At 40.6% G+C, this 26,430-nt stretch overlaps 2 protein-coding genes and 1 long non-coding RNA gene across 7 annotated transcripts in view; 2 read left to right on the forward strand and 1 right to left on the reverse strand.

The window, feature by feature from the left end:
* cib (thymosin beta cib) overlaps nt 1–16,702 on the forward strand; it is a 39,443-nt gene extending 22,741 nt beyond the window's left edge. For 2 of the 3 annotated variants that reach the window (XM_022788594.2, XM_022788589.2), the window contains 3 exons: nt 282–426; nt 1,328–1,441; nt 14,839–16,702. In XM_022788594.2, the coding sequence (XP_022644329.1) occupies nt 303–426; nt 1,328–1,441; nt 14,839–14,987 (387 nt within the window). In that variant the 5' untranslated portion in view covers nt 282–302 and the 3' untranslated portion in view covers nt 14,988–16,702. The remainder of the gene's footprint in view (nt 1–281; nt 427–1,327; nt 1,442–14,838) is intronic. The other variant, XM_086977190.1, reaches the window with a different exon arrangement.
* LOC147758128 (uncharacterized) lies at nt 16,284–22,904 on the reverse strand. 2 transcript variants are annotated; one of them, XR_015318948.1, is made up of 4 exons: nt 22,175–22,904; nt 21,752–21,836; nt 20,552–21,311; nt 16,284–20,372 (listed from the first exon to the last, which is right to left on the reverse strand). It is a non-coding gene; the product is annotated as an uncharacterized LOC147758128 (long non-coding RNA). The 2 variants fall into 2 exon arrangements; XR_015318947.1 differs by having other exon boundaries at nt 21,721–21,836.
* The window catches only part of LOC111243332 (protein Aster-B-like), a 36,318-nt gene continuing 28,795 nt past the window's right edge, over nt 18,908–26,430 (forward strand). For both annotated transcript variants that reach the window (XM_022788718.2, XM_022788743.2), the window contains exon 1: nt 18,908–20,333. Coding sequence is in view for 1 of the 2 variants with exons in the window: in XM_022788743.2 (XP_022644478.1) it covers nt 20,254–20,333 (80 nt within the window). In the remaining variant the exon portion in view is untranslated. The remainder of the gene's footprint in view (nt 20,334–26,430) is intronic.

Here is a 26,430-nt window from a genome sequence, read left to right on the forward strand (position 1 = left end):
ATGCTGTGTAACATGGTTAAGTATATTCTTTGTTAGTAATGGGTGTTTATTGTTGTAGATTACGCTGCTTGGTTCTGGATATCAGAAGAATAGCATATAATTGTAATTAATACAGTTTAATATAGCGCAGGGCACCTGTGAGAAATCAATACGATCTTACGTTAAAAACACTCACTCGACTCCGCAATAGGCTCATCGGTGTTGTTTTGTTGTTTCAACGCATTTATCGACTGTGCATTAATATTAAGCAATTATGTATGCGCTTTGCTTGCTTTTTTTAGATCAAGCCGAAAACCGTAAGCATGTCTTCCGAAGATAGTCTCCCAAAGCCTGCTGCCGCTATTGCCGACGAGCTGGTAAATTTCTCGCAGGAAAAGCTGAAAGCGACGCAGACTCAGGAGAAGGTCGTTCTTCCCTCCAAAGAAGGTAAGTATCCACCAGGTTTTAATAAATCTAGCTAATTTAGACATTTGTGCCTTTTTGTAACTGTAAATACGCTAAATTTTTGGCATTAGAGGGCGTTCAAGATATAGTCTGCATATTATCCTGTTCGCACCTCTGTAAGTGTGAATACTTTTCCGTTTCTCTTTTCTTTTTATTAAAAGGCAAATAATTAAAAAATGATACTTTTATAATTCGCTGATTCAAGCAAAGCATGTTGACCTCGATTATGCACTCTTGTTAACAAATTTAGCCTGAAAGTTGTCTTTGTTTATCTTGACAGGTCCTTGACCTTATCACGTATACGAGTCTCAAAAACCCAGCCGGTATACGCAGTTTTCTATTATCTTTTATTGATAGGTTTTTGAAAATGTCGGCGTTTATAAATTCATTTGACAACTAACGGTAATATTTTACTGATTTATCGCTAGCAAGCGAGATATATAGCACCCAATGATACTTATTAGTCAGTAGTATGGTTTTGCTCATAACTTCCAAGTAATATTATTATTATAATCATAATTACATAGCGTTTATTCGTTTGGATCAAGTAAATTCATTTAGTAAACAATTTGTTTTCATCTGTCTTCTGTTCCTCCCGGTTGAACTTCTGCACATTGTTCTACCCATCGAATCCTGTTACCGAACGGTTGCCTGTTGAATTATCAAATTATAATATATCCTTCCTATCTACTCTACATCGCGACGCCCCTGACGATTGCGCTCGATTGAATTCATGATCGATGGTGACCTATCGACTCTCGTTTCTATTCATCCATCCGCTCACACTCAATCATCGGATTTTTTAACACCGTCTATTGTATCCTGTCATGTGCGGCGTATCTTCTCTGACTTTGTTGGTCGCTGATCTTTCGCTGGCGAACAGACATCGAAGGGGAAAAAACTCACCAGGGTTTGCTTCAGGGCGTGGAGAGTTTCAACCAGTCTCAGCTGAAGCATGCTAATACGCAGCTGAAGAATCCGCTACCGACCAAAGAGAGTGAGTCATCATTGTCTTGTCGTAGTACCACAGCAACGGCGACAGCTCAACTACAACCTGATCATGTCGTGTCTAAGATGATATAGAAATAGTGGTAACTTGAATTTTCTGCGCAGTTTCACAGTAATAACAAAAACAGCTGTCGAGCCATGAAATGCTGCTAATGAAATTTTTACCTGCTTCAATTCCCGACTTCCTCCTGTATTGAACTTGTCCTTGAGCGTTTCCCCCTTTACTTACTTAATGACAGCATTTACAACTATGGCAAACTGCTCTTCTGTTCGATTCGTCCTACAATTTTCGACTTGTTTCTAACTATCAAAGCAATGTTCGTTCTACCAATATTACTTTAATTAGTACTACCTGTCTTCTGATTCCGATGTTTTTCCTATCAGCCCGTGAAGATCGGATTTGTCTGTGTGTGTGTGTGTGCACTGGTAACGGAATTGTTGTTGCTCCCACGTACAACGCTATCGTCATCTTACTCCGATATTTCCTTCTGACTAATCCTTTGTCTTTTCGTAACGGTCGCTTTTAAGTCGAACGTGTATCATGTTGCCAATTTTCTTCCGCAATCTAAACAGTCTTCCTCCTTCGTTGTCTGCTTGTGTCTTGATGGTGAACTTTATCATTAGTAGTGTCGATTTTGGTAGTTGCTACTTAGCAGTTGCACTAGCTGAAAGTGAGCTGGTGATGGTTTCTATCGACAATACGCCCTCTATTATTTTATAGTAGGTCATGCGGCGCACATAAAAAAGGTGTCAAGCTTTTTTTTCTGCCAGAACTGTTGTTTTTCTTAGGTCTTCTTATCTTTTTTTTAAATTTTTATACAGTACTTTGTCTTCATTTAATTATTTTTCAATCAATTCGCTTTGCTTTATTTTTTCGTCATACGACGTAGGTTTTAGCTATTTACCTGGATAGTGGCAGGTGATCTCTTTAGAAAAAAAGAAAAGACTAGAAAAATAGTCACAGCATCCGTCGCTCCCTGAGTAACGTTTTTTGGTTTGGTGTTCTGTGTTTCATTGTTCACGTACTAGCTCTTCTGTGTTTGGTTGCTCCCTTCTACCGATATGCTGGTATAAATATATGGCGTAGAGTACCTCTAATATACTTGCGACTGCATGCATTAATTACAAAAGCTTCTAGTTCGTTTAACGAAACGTTTTTGCCTCGTAACGGACGCAGACTCATATATACTGATAATTATAGTAACTGCGGTCAACAGTGGTACCTGCAGCAGATAAATAGGCATCGCCGTGATAATATCAATGTTTACCAGTGTTTGGTTCATTGACACGCTAAAGGACTTCGTTAACCCGTTTATTTCTAAGATTTCAGTAGAGACAAAATAACAAACATGTGGAATAGCAGTACTTACCTAAAATGCATTATTGTTCTGGGTATACGTAATGTTTCATTCAATGACCTTTGCTTATCTTATTGGTAAATTGTTATGGCAAATTTGCACGTAATAATGATAATACCTAATGAGTTGGCATTTCGTTGAAAGTAATATGTGGGAGGATTTGCTAAAAATTAATTTTCCGGGTCTATATATTAATCACATTGGGAATATTACTAATCACATTTCAGTGTACCACAGAGACTACGCCCACGGAAAAAGAAGAGTGATCTACACAAACATCATAGACATTTCATTGTTTACTCGACACTGTTGCACCTCGTACGTCGTACCTCATTTAGCTTAAAAGAATTAGTAAATACGAGAAGGCGTTATGTATTGTACTTTCCTCTCAACCAGCTAACAAACGTTTTTGCCTTCAACACTGCTTGTTGCGTATTTCTATTAAACCTATGCAGATGTGAGTAAGATATGTAAGTGGGTTTACTATGGGTTACTATGGGTTCCCATCTGTTTTATGGTGTTTGTCGTTGCTTTCATTCCCATTACGATTCACAACTTCGGCTCGGGCTGTTTTGCTGCAAGACTATCAGCATAGATATGTCTCTGTATACGTATCCACGTACATGTTCGCGACTGCGAAAGTAAAGCTGCACGTTTAGCTGAGGAAACAGACACTAAGACATCATGTGCCTGTTCTCTGCCACCGTCGTAACTAGACCGTTGGTGTTACTCATCGCCTCATGACCGATGGCCTTAGCTAGGTCGGAGCGGGATGCCAGTCCTGAATCGGCTGCGCGTTCCCACAGCTTCTGTCGGTTCTCTTTTTTGACCCAATTGATCGGGTTAGGAAGGAGGTGATTGGGGTGTTGTTTGGGATGATGATTAGATAGATGCGATAATGCTGTTGCGGTTACCCATTTCCTGTTGCTTCGTTCCTGTTGCCACTTAGGACGACGCCAGGACCATCAAGGGTGCGATTGTATCACTGGGTGACTATAACCGCATGTGTTCCTGTGACCTTGTCGTCTGCCTGCCTGTGTATTGATGCGAAACGTGCACACCACGATGAGTCAGATAGAAAAGCAGGCGGCAGTCAGGTAAGAAGGTCGTAGAGATCAGACTATCGATGTCGTCGAGTGTTAAGCCTGTTGGCTAAGGGGAAATTTTGTGGTGCAAAAGGCACCCCAGATAAGATGGTAGACACGGTAACCGTTAATCAAGCTGCAGGTAGGAGATATCATGCCTCAAAAAAACAAAGCAGCAACATTTGACTCGCGACAACTTAATCAGTGTGTCGCTTAATTCGTATAGTACAGGTTTCGAACAAGTGATGAAACTTGTCACTAGAGGCAACGAGTAATGCTGACATAGTAGAGTCGCTGACATCTGCTTTGCATAGAACCAGGAACATACTATTATTATTATCATTGTTCACTGGTGGTATAAGTCTCGAATGAAGGAAAGCATTTTGGTGGTAACAGGCTTCAACTAATTTCAGTACGAATAAGTAGTTCGTACCTTTGATTGCCTTTAATTTAGTGTAGATAAGGCCACCCTGTAACTTATAAATGCGACCAGTAAACAGACATCTTTTAATGTTTAACAGATACGAAGGGCTGATGGGATTAAGCAAAAAGCGCTCAATGCCCAAGGGACGTACTTTCTGTTCTTGGGTAAGGACTGAGTTGCATGCAGTTAATTGTACAACGGCAGGGATTCGCGAAACATATATCTAATTACCTTTCTAAATCTAAATCCATTCGTTACATTCATAATTTGACTGTGTATAACGTCTAGACTATTCAAAGAATACATTGCTGTTGACGTGACGTACCATGTTGTATAAACGTTGATAGCTCTGGGTGGCTGCAATAGAGCAAGAAATTTCTATCTTTCAAATAGACAATAATAAATTTTATGTGACTATTTCTACTACTGGATGATCGCAGCGTCTGAGCTAGTCAGTTCTCGCTATGTTCAAGATATCACCAATCGGCTATGCGAAATACATTAGAACTGTTACTTGTGACTCAACCGCTATAGAACCATTATTACCTGATGGTGATGTTGATAGTGGTGGTCGTGGCATCATCCGCTTCGACTGCCCGACCCATTGGGTACCTGGGTGACTCAGACGTCCGCTTAGAAATTGACATTCGGCATTGCCGGCAAATCAAGTCGAGCAGTTGCTTCGACAGAATAGCTCAGTACTTTTTTGCTGTGTCGGTCAGTCACCGAGTTGATCATCCTAGTCTTTGACAAGAGCTGGAGTGGGAAGCAGTCCAATATCGTCAGTGTTCGCACTTGGAAAGGGCGATTGTTCCCGCGTATAATCGCTTACTCCTCTTCGAAACATTTTTGAACGCTTACTTCCGCCTATGCTCTTTTTTGCTCCAACGAAATCACCGTTAATTTATTGAAAATATTACATAAGTAGCTTTTTCAATTAGGTTATTCATCAAGTCGTTGAGTTATGCAAGTTGCTCGAAACTTCAATTTTTCTGATGATGACCTGTGCGGTGAGCCTCGCACGTTCTATTTTAATGCCAAAGCAGAGAACACAATATCAATGAGATGGCAAAGACACTCGAAATAACACACGCAGCCCATCACTCACGTGACAGCCATAAGACTTCCAACATTATTTAAATGGCCATGACGAAGTTAGCATGATGCAATCGCTAGTAACCGGCGATGCGGCATACCTTTTGCATTGCTTTAACGATCAGAGGATGTAGCGTTATGATTAGCTGCTTAGCCACAAGAACAGCAGACGGAAACTACAGCCTGGCTTCTTTAAATGATCCTGATAACGAGACTCTTGAACAGATAAAACGAGAGTTTGACATCATTATAAAATACCCAACTTCTTGTCTGAAGGAATACAATTTCGTTTGTCCTTATATTTGTGAACTCAACAAAATTAGAATTCTAGCTGTTGCAAGGTCTAATATTCTTGGAGATCTTAATGGAAGTTGAATGCAAACTTAACGGAAATCAGCTCCTTGAGCTTTTTGCTCTTTTGCCTCGACAACTCATCGTATTCTTTTGCTTAAAGAACTGAACAAGACTTGTCATTTTTCAAGGCCAAGCAAATGTTGGCAAATATGTAGTGCGTGCGTGTTAAGGCGCCTGCTATCCCCTAGTTCGCCTTCTCTTTAATGTACTTAGTATTTACTTTGTTTGACAAAAACAGGTATCAAAAACAATGCTGAAACATTTTTACACGTTCATTTAGCGGCCACCGAAAATATACCGAAGCTTTGATGGCGCAGGCAGCATACAACATATGGACTTTAAATGGACTCTGAATGATAAAAGTTGCCATGTTGGCAAAATAGCGAAAGTTTACTTTATCTCCTTTGTAGTAGGTTCGTCTACGCCAACAGCAACAACAATGACAACGACGACAACAACAACAACAGTGGCAGCAAGAGGACCAGCATAACAGCCGAGGTAGCGACCTCCATTGTCCATAGGCAATGGTAGCCATGTTGGCAACGGTTGGCAGTTCCGCCCAGAAGCGTCCATCATAGATTCGATATTTGATAAATATTCACATTCGATGATGTTTCTTTTAGGCTTCTGAGAACCTTTTGAAAAGTCAGCGGCGTCGCCTCACGCTGTAAGAAGTTACTGTTACTTAGAGTTAAGGGCTAGAGCGTTTTCTTTGCGTTTTTTTTGAGCCTGTTCATGAGGTTAGCATGTCTATGTGTGTGCACGTGAAGCCGACGATTGAGCGAGAGAACAGAAACGCATAGGTTTGCATTGATGTTGGGGTAGAAAAGACGTATGTAGGGTTGTACAACCTCTAGCTGTACAGGGGACATCCGCTCCTAACGCTCATGCCGCTTTCCCATTTGTGTGTTGACGTACTCGTTGTTTTCCGAGTGATTCGCTAGCAGCCCATCTGTAGCGAGTGAACAATGAAACCAACGTACGAAGCAAACTGTTTTTTTCCCTAAAAGGTAAAGTCTTTGAGCAAAAATTTTTCAAGAAGATATATGTTCGGGTAAGGGCAAAGTCTCAACAAAAACAGCCACTAAAGAAAATGGAGTTTTAACGTGAAAACCACATTTATCTCGAAATGTAACACGTAGTATATCTATTTGAACATAAATTTGTTGGATATTGCTTTAGTTTCCGTATTAGTGGTAGAGCAGGATAACTGGTTAAATCAGTACAAATGTAATTTACGTACGTCGCTTTGAAACATACGATCGCGCAAAAAGTGAAACCAAAGGACTTCAGTTCTCAACGAATGCGTATGCGCTTTGCTGTAGTATCCAGCAATTATATATGTATATATATATATATATTGTGACGCTCTAAAAGCAGCGATCTCGCAGACTTACAGAAAGTTGAGGTTTAATGACAATGGCATTCACGTACACTATGAAGTACAATCGCGGAATTGATAACAGAAAAAAAAAATCAGATATACACACGTACGCGTACGCACAAATTCAAGTTTGTGAACATCGTTATCACCAAATCGTTGTCTTTTCACAATTCTGCTGTCTCGCTATCAAGTTCAAAAGCCTCGGCTTGAAGCACAGTTCACCGTTGGTACAACCCCGCTGATATTAGCAATAGCAGATTAATAACTCCGCGTATTTCCGGAGTCCATACGAAGGACGGCGCTCCGGCAAACCAGCATGACTATCCCGCCGCTGACCCTCACAAAAACCTTTTTTTTTCTAAAAGAATGTTCGTCTTCTACTATTTTGTTTTCCCGGCTTTCTTTTCGCGAAACCGGTTGCGATGGCAGCAAAGAAAACAGCTTCTGTAGTCTTCGAGTGGTCATATATAGAACGTTAGTAGTACTGACGATTGTATTATTCTATACAATAGCGTGCGTGTGTTATGGGTATTGTCAAAACTAATAAAGTGGCGCGGCAGTGCTGTCTAGATACAGCACGTGGACGATTTCTGGTCTGCTTTGCCCAGCGCCGTCGTCATTAAGTTGTTTGGCCCAGTTGGTTGGTGGTCGGTCAGCCGTTTGCTTTTCGCTACTTCAGGCCAAAGCAGCGGCAGTAGCAGCGAGTCTCTGACCGGTCGATGATATCAAGCATCTACTTCCCTCTTTATTCATTCGGAAAATCGAACAGACCTCTGTTTTTTTTCTATATAGTTTTACATCTATCTATATGGCGATATTACTTCCATCAGACATTGGCAAACACGAGCACGATGCAAAATTGATTTGCTGCTAGCGAACGTGTCTGACGATTCCGTCTTTCGTTTTCTTCATAGCTGAACTAACATGTGAATCGTGGTTACTCCTGTACCCAAACATAACTGAATCAAACTCCATTCTCAGCAGACAACAGATAATAAACGAGCAGGAGACAAGGTTCGCTGAGGGAGCCGTCAGCGGCAACAATGGCGGCGGCGGCGGCAGCAGCAGCAGCACTTGTTGGATCAGCAGGACGCAGTGTAAAAGTATTGAAACTCGGCGATCCCGGAAAGGCAAACCGGCCGGCATTGAGATGTTGGCAATAGAGTAGCTCTAGACAAATCGCGAAAGACCACAGAGGATCAGTTCAATTTGTTTAAGCTAACTTTGAAGTTATAGCGTTGGTCATGCAATTTTGTAAGAGAATTTGATTTTGGTTATCAACTAATTGTGTAATTGTCACAAACTACTGTATAGAAAATAGAAAAGGATCGATGCCATTTTGCTTAGGCGCCTTGTTGCTCAAGCGACGGACAATCAGGGCCAAATCGTAACGGTTCAGAAAAATAGAAAAAAAAAATCGTAAATATTTCAACAAAATTCATTCATTTTGTGTTATACGTGGCACTTACTAATAACTGCGCCGTTGAACTCCTGTAACATGATTAGGAATGTACCATCAATCGCTATCAATATTTATCATGTATTTAGATAAACATTTTGGTCGGGTAGTTTCTTACTGTTTACTTATCTAGAGACCATAGAGCGAATAGGAAACGCTACTGCGGTGCTGCCACAGGACGCCTAGATACGCATCTAACAAGATATCGCCTACCGCCAATATGCGAATCAATTGTAGCAGATTTGCATTGTTTATGAATTCTATAGCTTTCTTTCGTCCTGTTTTATTACACTATTTTTTGATCTGGTTGTTCTTCGCATCGAGAAAGGATGGATTAATGATCGTTTAAACGGGTCTGCAGCCGCTTTGCACTATCGAAAGTGGAGACAAGGAATATCTACGCTAACAAGTAACGCTGTTGCGAACAGCTTAACTTTTTCATACGTAAATTGAAATCACGGAGCATTTCTACATACTAATAAAGCACCATATATAAATAATGATAAAGTTACTCGTCAGTGCAGCTAGCTGAGTTTTAGTCTGACATCTCGAAGACCACTCTGTTTCCTGGCTGGGACTGACCAGTAGAAACTGGCGACGGTTTATAAGGACATCTTAGAAGATTCCTAGTGTATGCTGAATAAATTTCGAGAAAGATAAAAATGCACTATAGCGGTCATCTCATCATAGTATAGCTGAAACCATAGTGAGTATCGTGTAAACCTAAAAGGGTACGTGAAGGTCGATATATCAGCAACGGATATGTCTCTGTCACAGAAAACAGCCATTCTAAAAAGATAAACGAAAAAAGCTAGTTTCAACCATTGCAAAGTTTCGAGTGCTCGCTCCAAAAATGCAGACATAGCCGTGCTAACGGGAGGAATCAAAATACGGTTACCTGTCTTTTGTCAAATATGAGAAAACCGTTTTAATGTGATACATTCTGAGACTAAGTAAAATATGTATGGAGCAAAGTTTCTTTGCTTGATTCACTGGAAGTTTCAAGGTATTTGATAACCGGAACGGACCATGTGTGTCAAAAACATGGACTCAGATAGAAGCGAAGGTGTTTTACCACATCATCAGGTCGAACATGATTTTATCGTTTACCACTTCACCAAGCAATAACTTTGGTGGTTGAATATAGTATATTAGGATATAACATCAATAAGTAAACAATTATTACGGTCGCAGTCGGCCAAGTGATGCATACAGCCGGTGTGAATGACTCGGCCATGTTAAAACAACAAAAAGTACAACACCCGAACTCAGCGTGTTTACCCTCGTAAACCGAGAAGCACATACGTCAGTAATCTACGTTTTTCTACGCAATGAATAGATATGGCCTACGTCGTTCCAGCCATTCGTACGAGTCAATCTACCGGAATCTTTGCCAAAGCGAAATCTAGAACGGTATATCTATATGGTTGCCCGTGCTGCAGGTCTAAGTCCATTCATTCATGAACAATGTGAGACGCCACCGTCGCTGCTGCCGCAAGCTCAATACAGGAAACAGAAGTTAAACACAAGCTTCGTTTACAACTGAGACGGACAAAACAATGGGAGGGCATTAAACCCAAAGCGAACATGCACCAAGGCAATGAACATTGCGATTCTTCTGGCCGATACTCCGGTACCTTTATACAATATGCGTGACATGTTCTACGTATATTAAAGCGGGACGCCGCTTGAAAACAATATACGCCCACTTGTTGTACTTGGCCAATTTAGTTACTCACAGGTTTGTCATATTTTATTCTAGCGCGTCAATGGTATCAAATCATATTCGCGGGCTAAATTATTAGGATTCTTTATAGCATTCGTCGCTTGAGTGCGCGCAGCTTTAGAGCGTCATTTGTCTTCCTTTACGTTAAATAAAAGCGAGCGAGTCATAGTTACTCGAATATAAGTGGGCATACATGACCTAAATTCAATTATCGCTATTATTTAGATTATGCGTATCAAGTATTTTTTTTGACGGGGTATATTAGTGACTATTTATTTATATTAATGTGATGAAGGTAACTTGACTGCTGTCAGCGTCTTGTGTAATTATTCTCCGTACGGCGCGCACGGCATCACAATGAGACGTATCGGCTGGTGGGAAACTACATCGTAACAGGACTAAACGAGTAATATCCCAAATAGTGTATAACTAAAATAATCGTAAATATAAGTACACAGTTGCGGTTCAGCTTTTTAGATTGGACGATTCTTAGAAACCTACAGGGGCCTCCCGCACTATGTTTCCTGGGTCACTTCGCACGCTGCTTTTACCGCCGAATTCTATGTTGCCATAAATGGCTCTCCTTTGTTCGAAATACTCAAAAAGTCATTACATGCAGAGCTCCAGACAGTGTAGCCTGACCAGATGCTCACACTTATTATGATCGGAGTCCTCGTGGGCTAACTTGAGGCCCCAGTTATTCGAGTATTCGAAACTCTGGACGCAGCACGTTGAGACAAATACGGCGAAATACCGATTGATAATCACCGTGTTTCGCATATATATAATATAGCTACTTAGGCAGTTAGAGATCTAACGGTATACCTAAGAGGCTATGATGAGGTCCGTGAATCAAACTTGAAGAATATGTACAAATGTTCTGTTTGTGGTTAAAATGTGTCATAGTTTCCTGCATATATATATATATATATCTATTTTTTTCCGTTTTTTGTGTCTAATTACGACCCTTGGAATTTTCGCTTTTAGTGTAATATCATACACCAAAGAGGACACAATTCCTTAATATGAAATACTAGATGCTATAAATATCGCCGCCATATGCGTCAACGGGAATATTTTTCTGTTAATTCAACTTCTACGATGGTGTTGAGTACCAGGAGACTTCACGGAGCTTGAAGTCAGCCATCACCTCTTTGCTTAACAGCTAAGCATTATAAAATAAACAAGACTGAGACTAGAAACAAGCATTGATGATGTCTAAGGAGTCCTGAATCATTTATGCCTATTATAATATGTTTCCGACCAGCCAAAAACTCTTATCGTGGTAAGAGTAAGTTGGCAACTGAGCTGCGACGTTCCCATGGTTTGCCAAAAAGGTTGGCAACCATAATTCGCTTGTCAAAACGCTTGAGGCATTTAAGCCGTCAGCGTGACGAACTCTGAAGTCACGGAGCTTGTGGGTTCACTGACGTGGTTCGCATGTGGCTAGTGAACAAGTGTTCCCTTAATGCATACGCGCTCTTTGTATGTATGTGCATATGGAGTAGGCAAAGTTCTTCGAAGGGTACCGGACACTGTGGCAGTCTGATCTGTCTTTGCCTCCCTTCACCTACCCAGGTGAGATCGTTAGCAGCTTTTGCTATGACTGGCGCAATTGTGATGCCATCATTGCCATCACTAAAAAGGTCTGTAATCACTGCCGCTATTACTGCTACTCACAAGAAAGCAGTCATCAGTGCAAGACCGTTCTTCCCACGGATGAACTCCGAGGCTGAATTCTCGACGACCATTGACTCGTTCTACTTTTCTTTCGAATGTTCCCCTGCTTACACTTTTTCTCTCACTTGCGGTACTCCCGTTTCTGTTGCACTGCCAGTACATTCAATGCTGCGCTGGCCGATATCCTGGTAACACCGTAGGCAGTGACCTGAACCTTCGGTGGCTGTGGCTCCTGCCTGTACCCGCTCGCTGTTGACTTGTGTATGGGAAGGCTCAGCGGCCGTTCGCTCTAGGTACAACTAAAATTGGCGTAGCCACAGCAGCAGCAGGCAGCCTACTGTCGTTGCTGTGCCGATCAGCGCATGGCCTATCTCGTAAAGGTTCTCGGTGCTTGCTCAGGATACCCTAGGTTAGCTGTTCTTACCTTCCTTTGCTCTTCTTTCTCATCGGCGTCGTCGTCGTTGTTGCTGCCGCCGCAACCGATCGTTTAACGATAATTCGCACTGGCCCCATTGGTCCACCTTTGTGCCGACTCTCCATCGGTCTTCCTTATGACTACGCAGAACGAAATGTTCAGGCGCGGGCGTCCGCGTCAGCGGCGGCTGACGATCACCACCACCGCCGCCGCTTTCAGCTTTCTCAATGAGGGAAACATAGCAGTCAATGGACGACAGTTATGGCGTAGCAAACAGGCGCGCTCTGAACCAACAAAGCCACAGGCCGACCAACCAACAGCTGCTATTCCGCCTCTTAGGAGTGCGCTGTTGTTCACAAGCGAACGCAGAAACAAAGCGAAATCTCTTAGCGAAGTCTCCCTGCCCGTTCGTCACTGACGCTTGGCGTTACCAGGAGTTCATATTATTATTATTATTATTATTATTATTATTCGTACTTCAACACGGCAGATGGTGAAGCTTGCGGTCTTGTAAGGCTATTTTAACTAATTATCACATTGTTTTGCCACGAATTGCAAGAAACTGTGCGTAATTAGTGTCGATTAGAGTTAGTCGAGGATAGGGTACTGCAGTAAGACCAAGGGTGGACTCCACTGTGGTTGAAAAGAATAATTTCGTGCTTGTTCATAATCAATAATAGTCAGTTAATCGCCGTCGCTGAAGGATAAAAAACTGCTGGCGGTAAGGAGACGATATTTGTCGCTGGCTTGAACGACGAGGAAAGGCACCGTGGTGGGCACGTAAGCGTCAGTGTTAACCGTTATCGGTAAATCGGAACCCTTCGCCACATTAGAAGTGCTAGATCGGAAAAGACTAAGGTGCAATGGCTGCGCGTCCATGGGAAGTGCAGCAGGAGCTGGTAACCGGGATCCAGGGTTTTGCAAAAGCTAAGTTACGACCCACCGTCACCAAGGAAAAGATCTATGTGCCAACTAGGGAAGGTCTGTTTAGTCGTTAATTTGCTCGGTTAGGTAGAGGAACTGGCTAGCATATAAGAGCTATCAACAGTGTCTAGAGCGATTAAAATGTTAGAAGGCGTTAAAAATATTAGAATAGACGTAGATAGGCATGCTTTTTAATACGTATATCAAAGAGAAATTCTTCTAAGAGTTTTAAATTCTTCTTTTGTGTTGACACAAATCGGTATAGGTCTTGATGATTAGGCCTTACGATATGGAAAAGCGCGTAAGAGATGACTTGCGCTAAAACTGGCCAAGGCCTAGGAAAGGTGTTTGCTTGACCATTGACGTCAAATTGCACTAGGTCTTTTAGTGATTATTGAATGTATTATAGCAGGTCCCATATGATTGAGTTTTTACTAAATATCGTGACTAACTTAAATTTATCATATAAACTGTATTTCAATAAATGTTAAAATTTTTTTCCGATAAATCAAAAACAGCCATCAGCTCAAAATATTTTCGACCGTCAACCTTAAATCGTTACACTTTATTTTTTAAGGGTAAGTTAGTATTTTGCAATCGACCTGAGGGCTTAAAGCCGACTTCTAACTCTGACAGTCACCCATTGATTGTTGTGGCGCATGAACGAGAGCGATCAAAGAGAACCTCAATGTACAGATAAGCGAAAACTAGCGCTAATGAAGAGTGAGCTGCGACTGCGTGGTGACGCCCAAACTAGCACCTACCTGAGAACTGCTTCAGCATAAAAGACAACGAAAAGCACCAAAAATGGCAACAGATAGCGGCGTATGTCTATATTACTATCTGCTGCCATGCAAATGTCTTTCTTCCTGGCATAAAATACAAACTGTATTTTTTGATTAGGTACATTGACAGACTACACGTACTACCTGTATTCTAATTCAATTGTTTTAGCTAGAAAGCTCTAGGCACAAGGAAATAGAAAAATTACAGGGCGAAAATGACACAAAGAACCTATTCGCTTACAGTATCAGCAATCTGTATAATGAGATTGTCGTATCATTAGTGGAATGTCTGTGCTAAGCTCCCAGGAGCTTCTTCCTTTTGAAGTACCAAGTGGTGCTGAAAGATGTTTAGCCGGATTTAAAAATTCCTTCAAAGCCCTGCCGGGGCAGATATTACAAGCATTGTGGAGTGATTTCCATTCATGCCAAATGTATTTTAGAATTGTTTTTCTTGTTTCTAAGGCCACACGGATCGTTTGTCGGTTCGAAAAACTAAGTGAGAGCTGAGCGCTACTTTTACATACTGTTAGTACTGCTAGTCGCATAAGCAGATTTTTGAAGGGTTTTTGTGTGCATAATAGATGTATATCTATCTATTCAAGGCGTAGTTCTGTTCAACCTGTTCCACTGTTTCTGGTCCACTGTTTGGCGTCTAATGCGGTGCTGTTACATTTGCGTTGTCTCATTTTCTTTGCAGATATTGAGGCCGAGAAGGGTCACAACGAGATGGTCGATAGTATCCAGAAATTTGACTCAAAGTCACTGAAGCACACTGAGACCCAGGAGAAGAACGTTCTTCCTACAGCTGAAGTGATTGAGCAGGAGAAGAAGGAGGGTGGGCAGTAGAGCTAATCTTGGCGGATTGCCCTTCTGTCGATGGTTCGCCACCAAAAATCCCGAGATCAATCATCCCCAGCAAAGATACCATCAACCAGGGAAGATGCGGTGGCTGACCGAGCAGAGCTAGCACACGGGACGTCTGCCGGAAGTCTGGCAGCGCCTCTAAACGGTTTCGAGAAGATGAGAGGTCGTCGATTCAATTTTAGATGGTCATTTTTTATACCTACACAACACAAGAAAAAGGAACAGTTGTACCCAATCGATTCATCGTATAATATAACATATAGAGTCCGGACAAACACTACCCTATCAGTTACTCTGCCCTGTAGACCAGGCGAAAGGATAAAAAAAAAAACACGTACATGGGATGATGATTTTGTTTATCGAAAGTGGAGACTCATAGACCCAATTAAAGCGAACTATATCTGATCATAGCACACCAACGACCTATCAGCTGACTCGTCACCCATTAGCATTCACAACTAAAAAAAAAAGTAACAGATAATTATTTGCATGCATAACTAAGATAAACACAACAAAAAGCGACCGAAGGTGATCATGATCTATAGACATTGATGAAAAGCGTGTACCATGATAATAAGAATAAAAATAATAATGATGGTTATAATGCTGATGACAATAATAATATTGAAAATGTGGTGACGAATAAACAAATGAACGAGCAACAACAACCATAGCAAACGAACAATAACGGTAAAAAAGAAACCTTGAGCATGCCCGCCAAATCCCCGACTCCCACCAGAATCCATACCTCGAAATAAAATTTATTCAGAATGACGGACGTATTCAAAAATCAGCAGAAGGCAAATCGGAACACAAAGCCAGCCATCATAACAACAACTACATCATCAACTATCAATAATGAAAAAGCAATGAAACAATGCACCCGTAAACCGTCTCGTATGCCCATCAGTAGCGGGCAATTCCCGTCGCATACACGTAGCATACGAACGTTGTACGCCGTCATAAAGCCGAAATCACACCCTCACGGGGATATTCCAGAGGGTTATTTGCCCTATTTTCTTTCCATACGAGTGCGACATTTTCAGGTTTGTGTACGGCTGTCTGCGGCGCTGTCCAAAAGTTATTTTCAGGATAAACAGAAAACAATATAGAGACAAGAAGACAGACGAAATTGCTTTTGTTATTAGTGTAATCACTTGTTTTGATGAGCGTCCTTTTATAGGCCAGAGCAAGCGACTACGACGGCGATTTTGATGGCAAAACATTATATAGTAAAGAACCGAACGTTAACGTGTCAAAAAAAAGTTGCCAAATGTGAAGCCAACTTAAAAAACAATTCAAACACAACCAAACGACATCGGCGCAAAAACGGCGGCGTCGATGAAGATCATGTAATAATAACGACAATAACTTTAAATGGAACGCAAATGGAAGAAAACATCCCCACTAAATAGAAATAGCATTTATAAGGATCATTATCACTACTTTCAACACTAGAAAAATATTTGATAATGATAATAAAGATTATACAAACGAAAACAATACGCAAAAGAGTGAGTGTGGGAGGAAGGGAACGTAGATAATAATTATAATAATAAGACGAATGAAAGAAACCAATGCGAAAAACCCAAACAAATACATACAAGAAAAGATTATGATAATGATGATGTAAATTATTTAATAATAACAATAATATTAATACAAATATTACGAATAAATCAACAGATTTAAGTTAAGTTTTTTTCTGTTATGATGCAACTGTAGCTCTGAATGCAATTCGCAATACGCGTCTATTAATAAATAGGATATAGTAAATATAATTAATTTCGAGTCTAATAAGAATCCTCAGTAAGTCTTTTAACCAATTGAAATTACTTGTATATGAAGTGCTCCAGCGTTTAATGACTAGATTTATGGGAGCCATCGAATCATATTGAAAACACATGGACGGCGTTGAGTACCATTTCGTGAAAGACTAAGCACGCTAAACCTAATAGCCATTGAAGAGTAAAGTAATAGATTGCGCACTAATATATATAATACTTATGATAAAATCTAAGTAATATGTTGAGCGTACTCGACTGCCCTTATAGATATATAAATCATGAATTAACTATCCGATGTTATAGCTAACCGAACAGTTTACGCTAGAATCACGCGTAGTGCCAGCAAGTCCGCTACTCAAGCCGTTAGGCGTCACTTCGGACGGCGGCCTCCTAAAGTAAAACGTAGTATATACATACGCTCGGATTAGAGATTTTGTTTTGCGGCTTAAGAAGTAAATCACAAAAGCTTTCGTTCGCAATCTAAAGAACTGCTTTCTCGTCCTTATTGTCATTATTGTGAGACTTGTTTCGTTAGGGGGTTCGGATGCCACAGGCGGTCGCTTCGACTTCCAAACTGTGCGTGCACAATTCAATTGTTATAATTGTTATAATATTTTACCATGTGGCACCATATCGGCACTCTATAATAAAATGTAGCCATTTTCCCATAGAACAAAATTCAACAAATAACAATGGCATCGAGTTCCGGCGTATTCCAAACGTACGCGCATGTAACGCTCAAAGCGTGAATCTCAAAGCATCGGCATTCTGTTGTTTGATATTTGTGCCGGCCTGCTGAAGATTCTGATGATCATTTTTTGGATGATCGCTTGCAATAAATTGCCGTTCAACTTATCTTTGCAATCCATATATTGCAGCCGAGATAGATAAAAGCAAATGCGTACCAAGTACTTCCGCCTCTATTACCTTTAATGTTTCATTCTAATCAGCACGCTTTCATCAGCTACAACATTCAGTGACAACTGCTCCATAACAATTTAGACTGGTAAGACTCCTGAAATAATTTTATTTTTGTTTTACTTAATTTCTGTCCGCTTTTCTTTAACTTTATCACGTTTAAAACCTTCTCGATTTGGCTAGACCTGGCTGTTGTCCCCTCGATTAGCGCTGGAACCCTATATGCTAATTAAATAAAGGCACAAAATAATTAAAATGCTTTCAAAATTACAATTGAGAGTTATGAACGTGTTCAATTAATGTATCTGCATATTTGTCTCATTTCGAAGGCATATATACTAGTATCCGTTATTGTTGTACCGATTCGCGGTTCTGATAAGTTTATTAATGAATACTGAATGATTTTTAGAGATAATTCAAAAAAGTTATTTTTTTGTTGGAAAAAAAATTGGAATAAGATTCGTTTACTATTGTTTTAATCACGAATTCGATTGGAGCCTTGCATGGCGTAATATAGATAGTTTTTCTCTATTACTGTTGCTGGTTTCGGCAGATTATGATTTTCTATGAAAAAGCCGCACTCAAAAGTGTCCGACTGTTGCTTGTATCAAAAAGCATTTATAATTTTGTTAAGAAATGATGTTTGTCGTATAACAATGTGTATAATTAGCCCGGCAGGAAACGGCAGGAAGTTTTGGTTCCATAATCGATATATTAAGCTAAGTAAAAAATGTTTGTCATTTTATTATAACATCTGTAGCATATATATATATATATATGCATATACCGAACAGAGCATACCGTGTATTTACAGGTAAGATCAACTCTACTTGTTAGATAGAATAAGTTCATTTATTCATACAAAGTGTATGGCTTTTAGGTGTTGCGTTAACCAATCTAAATGTTTAAAGTTTTACGTTTTCTGCTGCGTTAACCATTGCTTCAGACGGTTGGCCCTCAGCGTGAACCAGAATGGTTTCAGACCTACTCTTGAGTTGAGTCTACCTGTCAGTTAAATAAATCTTGCTCCACCTTCGTTGTTTTTTTAAATTTCCTCACGTATCAGCTAATACAGAAGACTCAATCCACGTGCTCCGTAATGTGACAAGGTCCACCCTGGGTAGTTTCGATTTCTTCTCTGACTGCACCACTGTCCATCCAGTTACCCAATTTATGTAAGCAGCGGCGACGGCGGCGTTGGCTATACTCATCCGTAACAGCAACCGTCCCAGCCGAAGCTGAACTCTCCGGTCTCTGCTGCGTTTTTCGACGCGGGCACCGATTCAAAGCGAACAGACGACAATCCAGCCATTCTGTCATTGCCAGACCCAACGAATAGCGAGTTCAGCGTAGAGTCATTGCTACCCAGTAACAGTAGCACAGGCAGTGGAAATCGAATCGGCCCATCAACTAGAAAGCAGGCATGCTATTCAGTTGGCTACAGCTAACGGTGACTGCCGGCCTGCATTATTGTGCTTGTTGTTCTTACAGGAATGGTCGTTCGTAGCTGGTTATTGTTAAATAAAGAAGGTGTATCTGTAGAGATCACTGCGTGTGGGGCTTGTCGGCTGCGTCAGTTTGCCTTACCACCTGCCGCTATTATTGCCTGCGTTGCCTTTGCCTGCTTCGCTTATTTAGCACTCCGTTTTTATATGTCGTTTTCTGGCAGAGCGTTAGCAGGGGGAGCCGCTAGCAGTGGTCTGCCAAAATAATAGGTGTTGCTAAACCGCGCGACAAGCATAGAGTATGAATTCTAAAGGAGTGTTCTCTACGTTCTGTGTCATCTCTCTTATTTTTTGCCACCAAATATAGAGAGACGCAGACTAGGAGCACCAGGACGTATCTGTGTGGGGGCCAACCTATACAACACTCCGCGGCTACTGGCGCTCCTGTTTGACGTTCTCGTTAATATCGTACTCAACCAACGTTATAACCAATAACACTGCTCCTGTTCTTGTTTATATGTTTACGTGTGTCTGACGGGTGTACGTATTTCAGTGAAATCGTAGCCATCTGTGATATTTGCGACCAAAAACAGCTTGCTGTTTTACTATCGCCACCTGTATATGTGATTAACACGTCTCTGTGTGTGACATCACCGGAAATAAGAGCCAGAGTGAAACTCAAAAGAAGCAGATTCTTACAATACATGCAAGGAAAAAGAGTGTAGTGCTTGTGTGTGTGTGCTTATATGTAAAAAAATGTTTATACCGTTATTTTATCTATATGTGACGGCGAGATGTTACTGAGAAGCTAAGGTGGAGTCCAGGTGATGAAACGGCTGAGTGTACTTACGATAACGACCGTGCAAACTACAAGCTCGTGACCAAGACGACGACAATTACAACGACGATGACGACAGTCGTAAGGGCAATAATGGAAGTACCGTAGCAGTGGCGGCAGTAGCAGCTCTATTGAACAGGTGAACTCCGCCTTGGGCTGGAACAAAGACAGTAGTGGAGGCGGTGTAGAAGGCATTCGAATCAGCCGTCTAAGAGCAGGTTCGGAGAGAAACATCAACTGGCAACTGTGTTTGCTGTAAGATGATTACCGGAATGCAAAGCAACCTGCTAAATCCGAAGGGATCCTCGAAGAGACGGCCATCAAAGTTGGGCCTTTTCAGGTAAGGACTCCTGCCCTGTTCCTTTTTTTAGACATGTTTCTGGAAGTCAAGCAACGTATGTAGCTATTTAGCGGGCCAAAAATTTCGAACTACGTAATATTCGCAGACGAGATGCGGCAGATAATTATATAAAGCCTTTAGTTACATTCAATTGAGTGTCAGAGATTAATGTGTATATAGGTAAAGATATCGTTAGGGTGCCGAAGATGAACGCTCACTGATTCAGTACTCAAAGGTCAAAGTACAGATGGAATCTACCGAAGGTTCACGAAAGTGCATTGGCATGGTCTAAGACAACTTGAGTACTTTTTACCAGCAAAAAACCTGTGTGGAACGCACCGTAGCTGAGTCAATCAATGCCGCCTATCAGTGTGGGATTAAGCGAAAGAATGGGCTTGGGAAAAGGGAATGTGAGTCCATTGACAGTGTTAAATAGATCTGATGCTCATCCTCGTAAAGTGTATCAAGAGCAATTGCTATTACTAGACATTGCTCGAAAAAGAAGAAAACACTTATATTCTCTAGATTTAAATCTGTGTAATTTTGATTGCTTGTATGCCTTAAAAAGACAGTAGTTGGCTCGGAGAATGACACCGCTGCTGATAAGCACCCGGAGCATTGGCTTCAATGCATGAAGGGTAAGGAAAGGGGGTATTTGAGGTACGAATAAATATCGTTTTTTTTTTTGCCTTATACGGTTTACCAGTTATTTAAAATTTCTGGGTCACAAAATACTTTCGGACAACATAATGATGGCGATCTAGATTTGTACATTTATGTGCTTAAACACAGAACTTCACAGTAATTCCCAGCCAATTTGATTCGCACCGCAGGTGATTTTTATGTTTTGAAAAACTTTCTTACAACTACTGTGATCCTTATGACGTTTCCAAAGACGTACGACGTATAGAAATGGGTCTCGATTCAAATCTGGGCCTCAGTAGGCATGGCAAACAGCAGCTGCATCTAGAGAGAGATCTAAAGGTCGTATTGATCATTTAGTGAAATTATCACGAGGATAACTACCTGCAGGGCCAGTTTTGGTAGCTTTGAACCTTTTGAGTCGCAGAATGTGTTTAACCAAAATGTAATCGTCAAAGTAAAGGCGATCAATCCTTTACAGTTAACCATTTTTGTCACATTTGTGGGGCCGATTGTCTCTCTTCATGAGTGGTTTAGTTGTTATAAAAAAAATAAATAAATAAAAATAGATAATAGACCTCTGCCTTATGAACAGTTCTTGAGAATCACATTATTTTGTCTGTATTCAATTTCTCTATAATATTCCAAATGCTTTCTCTATAGAAAAAAAAGTATGTATAAAATAGCAATATAAAAAAGTTTCTATAAAACTTCTCAAAAAATGGAATCGCGCGTTTGGTTATACCTAGATTTTTACTTCATGTTTCTAAAAGCACCATTTTCTGTCGACTGAAGGATATTATTCACAGAAACCAGATGTTTTGTAGCACAGTCTCTTCTTGGCACTATTGTATTCAGTACCTGCACACAAATTAGCAAAACGTTAATCTCAGTAACAATACAAAATCATTTTGATATTTCAATAATAGACAGTGGCATATATGACAGGGGTATGCGACTTCTTACACGGAGCGATTGAAAGTAGTAGCTACAAACTTGCGCTACATCGGGATTTTGTGGTTGAAAACTATTGTACTTGTAAATGGTTGGACACATAGTAAATTCAATTTTTCATTTGTCGCATATATACATATATCGTGAAGGTTCACCTCAAACAAGTGGCAGGAAGACATTGTACCGATGCAGCATAACGTCTCTAATGACCGCAAAGCCAACGCCAATCTTGTTGACACACTTACCTCTTTCACCCCTATATTTCAGTGTAACATGTTGTAATCGACAGAAAAAGTTGACGCTACCAAACAGCTATCTGATAACTAAGCGTTGATTGGTCTATGGGAGTTGCATGGCCTGCAACGGTAACTGCTATTCAGGGAGACTTCGACGAATGGGTGAGCAAAGGATTCACTAGCAAGAAACGTGAACTAATGCTTTGGTAGCACTAGTTCCTCTTTCCCGTATGGGAGTGAAGAGTAGATGACGTAGTTCACAGATGGTTCTTGGATGGGTAATGAATTTTGTTTTCATGTTTCAAGACTCCGATGGTTAATATAATGTTTAGTTCACACAATAAATGTGTACACATTTTGGTATATTTAACCTTGCCCAGTGTAGTTCGGGCAATACTGCCAAAAATATAGCTGTTACCACTGTTACTGCTGATGAAAGCAAATGATATCGACATTAATCAGCCTTACCACTGCAGAATAGATAACACACAAGTGGACCTAATATGTGAAGGGGAGGTCTCGTGCAGCAATGCAGTGAGGATATGGCGATACGTTGCCAAAGATGAAACACAACTGTGATATTAGAACGATGCAGCATGATTATGAAGATGTCTCGTATCCCAGAAGATCGATCGTTTCCCACAAAGACGGCGGTCGTGAATAAAAAAAAAAGAAACAAAAAAGAAAAAACATCGTCTGCTCTGCTTCGACCAATGAGAAAAAAGCCGAATAATGATGGTTATTATGCGCAGTGACGTGCGCACTGACCGCCGTCGTCATCGCCCTGGTCAGGACCTGGGTTAATTTGGCCACGATCCAGAATTGAGAGTATCACACCTGCACTGGACAATAAAATAGATCACATTTCAATTGGTATTTATTGTGAAACAGCTAGATAATGTGACTGCGCGTTCTGGACAAGTAATTTCTTGGGTGAATGACGCTGCTGAGTACTTCTGTAGTGGTGCATTGTTACTAAACCTTCCTCAGATTTCTTCGGTATCGATCTTCCTCAGTCGGATGGCTTGCACGGTAAGATATTACTAGCAGGTTGAAACCGCAAAATTTCTAGATAGAAGCTCATTTTACTAATGCTTATACATGCATACATATGGTTTCGGTGAAAACCGTGCTCTTTTTCTGCGAATGTATACTTTATTCATGCTTGAAACGCTTTTTGCCATCTAGATTCATTAGTTCATATGGATATGCTGCTCGAGAGCGGCAGTCAGACACAACTGCTGTAACCGAGTTCTATCTTGCCCGAGCTTTAGTGTTCACCTATATGTTGATCAGTGTGGACTCGCACGGGCGTTCAGCCCAGAAGAACGCTTGCAAAGTTTCACGACCCAATTGATGCTTTTTTTTGTGTTTGCGTTGATTAGTGACCGAAAAAAATTGAAGAAACAAAAGGGTGGCTACCATCATTCCCAAAGACACGAAGAATGAAGTTTTTTGAATGCCTGTGCTTTTACTTTGAACGCGGCGGCATTATGCGGAAATTTAGAAAGGACGATCAGACATAGTGCGCAATCGGGTTACCAGGGTTGAAAATTAGAACATCACAAGCTGTTCCACATACACAGTATCAGGTAAAGCGGGAAGGAATGTAAACCATTGATGTAGACCTGATTTATCTCACGATTAAGCGTCGTATAAACTGAGCATGATTTATTCTTTATAAATAAACAGGAGAGTCTTTACTTAACGAATAAACATTGTGGCCATCTTACCGACGGTAGTCATCTGCCTAAAACCAATAGTGCCCGAGGGCTTTAAGTAGCTGGGCAAACTAATGCGATCGACAACTTTTAAATTCGATTCCACAGTTTCCAACTTAACGTTGCTACTTCCAAAAAAATGAGCATGGCCAACAAGAAGGCACATTGACAGGGTAAACATATATCATGGATTATGGAAAAAAAGGTTTTGCACACATTTTCTTAAAACTTCTCAACACGAATACCTCCCGTTGCAGGTCTATTGCCTGTGGAACTGTGCAACTCATTAGATATATAGTAGTGTCGTATCTTATAGATGTTATAAGATAGTATATAACATATACAAGATACGAGTTAACGAATGTCAAACATTTATGTTAACTCAAATTTCCGATCCTAATGCAGACTGCGTTGCGCACTTCGATAGATGCTTCTCTAAGTTATGCATAAGCTTCGTCTGCTTTTTATCCGACTTTTTCGTATTTGTATCAAGCGACATGCTCGAGACAATCGTTCACGTAGTGCCATCAATGGTTGTAATTAACGATTGTTTATTTGTTGCGCCTTTCAGATTTTTGGTGAAAGCTTAGATTCATCGCAGTACGACAACATTTATAATAATAGTAACAATGGCAATCGAAAACGTTCTGTTGAAGGTTCATCGTTCAGAACAGGTCAATGACCAGGTGTGAATTAGACAAAATTACATCACTACATATTACCATGGTAGGTTAAAACTACCGTGGTCACACCAATGCCCGTCCTCCCGTAATCATCAACGATCGTCGAAGGACAACACCGATACAATTTGGTTTTTATCCGAGGCTATGTTAGACGCTAGCCTAGGCGGTGCTGGTTAAGGCCAAGTGCCTGTTTCCGACGATAACCTAACATGAAAAGAGGGGCGTTTCCAAAGCGTTCCGAACTTTCGTTGACCCGATGCGCTCCTATGCGTAAGGAAAACCGAGATATAACTAGTAACCTAACTATGATTACATGCTAATACCTTCATCGGTAAAAAGTGCACAGATTCGGCCTTATCATGGAAAATATCAAAATTTATACACTGCAAAACTGTCGTGTTTACGTACTCAGATCGGCACGGATGAAGCTGTTTCTAAACAAGCGTTGTTACTACCCACGAATTTTTTCATAGCGAGCAGCCTCCAAAACCTAATGCCAGCAACAAAATCTGTCATATGCTTAGAATTTCTATTAAGATGGGAAAACTAGTTGGAAATAAATGTCTTCAAGTTCATTATTTTGAAGCTTTCTACGTTTGAAATCTATTACTTTTTAGCATAGCTAGTTTAACTTTGCATAATCTTTAAAGCTAAATCGTCGTTTGCACTAACAACCTTCTTCGACTCGACCTATGTCCAGTCATTAACATAAAACAGGTTAGATGTAATAAAGCCACTTATACTGCTTGTGATAACTGGGTCGCTCTCAAGCAAACTTGCCAGGTTTAATCCAATACTCCCGAAAGCCCTCGCCCCAACGATTCATGAATTTTTATCTACAGCGGGACTGGCCCATTCCTGGGGGCAAACTCATATTTAAGGTAATGCATTGAGCTATGGCCCTTAACAAAATACACTTACACGAAATACATAAATTGTATACCACATAATCAAAATCGCGACGAGGAAGTTAGTGTTCCGTGGGATTGCGCCTATTGGAAGTCCCTGAGTATCATGCTACAAAAGAATGCGTGTTTTAGTATATCACTGAACCCGCGGGAATAAATCTAATGCAAATGCTGTTCTATTGTTGTCTTAGAATGGGGGTGCTAAAACTTATTTCAAACGCGAAGTTATTTTTTGTAATTTTCTTTTGGTGGCTTGGTGTGAGGCGTACGAGTTCGACACTCGTACATTTTGTATACAAAACCTTGTCCCTGTCTCGTAGAAGAACTTGCGTGTCTGCGAATACCACGCGCTAATTGAAAAAGCGAACTAGCTGAAAATGGGTCCAACTTCAGATTTCGTTTTGCTTTAGTCTACAGTCGCGCACTCCCTTTGAACATTTACTGCTCTTATTAAATAATCTATTGATATAAAGCAATCGCCGGAGCGGATGATATCTTAATAATACAAATTTCAAGACGTTTATACTAGGGTAAAGTTATCATGGTGGTACTAGGGTAAAGGTATCCTTGATGCTTTATTAATGCCAAGTGTATTTTATTATTTGATTATCGATATTAATAGCCTTCTTTGTTGGTAACACAGGTTATAGGTGTACGTATTAGGTTGCTAAGTAAGTCAAAAGAAAGCGAGGAGTTTACACAAGGAGTCGATTGGAGCACAGGGGTGCTACAAATCGCAGGTACTTGTGAACTATACCTTATAGAATCGTTGCAACATCCAAAATAGCATTTACCAAACAACAGCTACTATCTTCTACACAAGCAAGTGTTTTTTTTTCTGTGAGATCTAACCCGATGTACGTTGTACGTCGAACCGTACAGGCTCGTTCTAATCTACTAAAATATAACTATCTTATACTATGTAATACAAATTTCTTAAGTGGGTGTAATTT

The sequence above is a fragment of the Varroa destructor genome, unplaced genomic scaffold, assembly GCF_002443255.2.
Source record: "Varroa destructor unplaced genomic scaffold, Vdes_3.0 BEIS01000001.1, whole genome shotgun sequence".
Lineage (NCBI taxonomy): Eukaryota > Metazoa > Arthropoda > Arachnida > Mesostigmata > Varroidae > Varroa > Varroa destructor.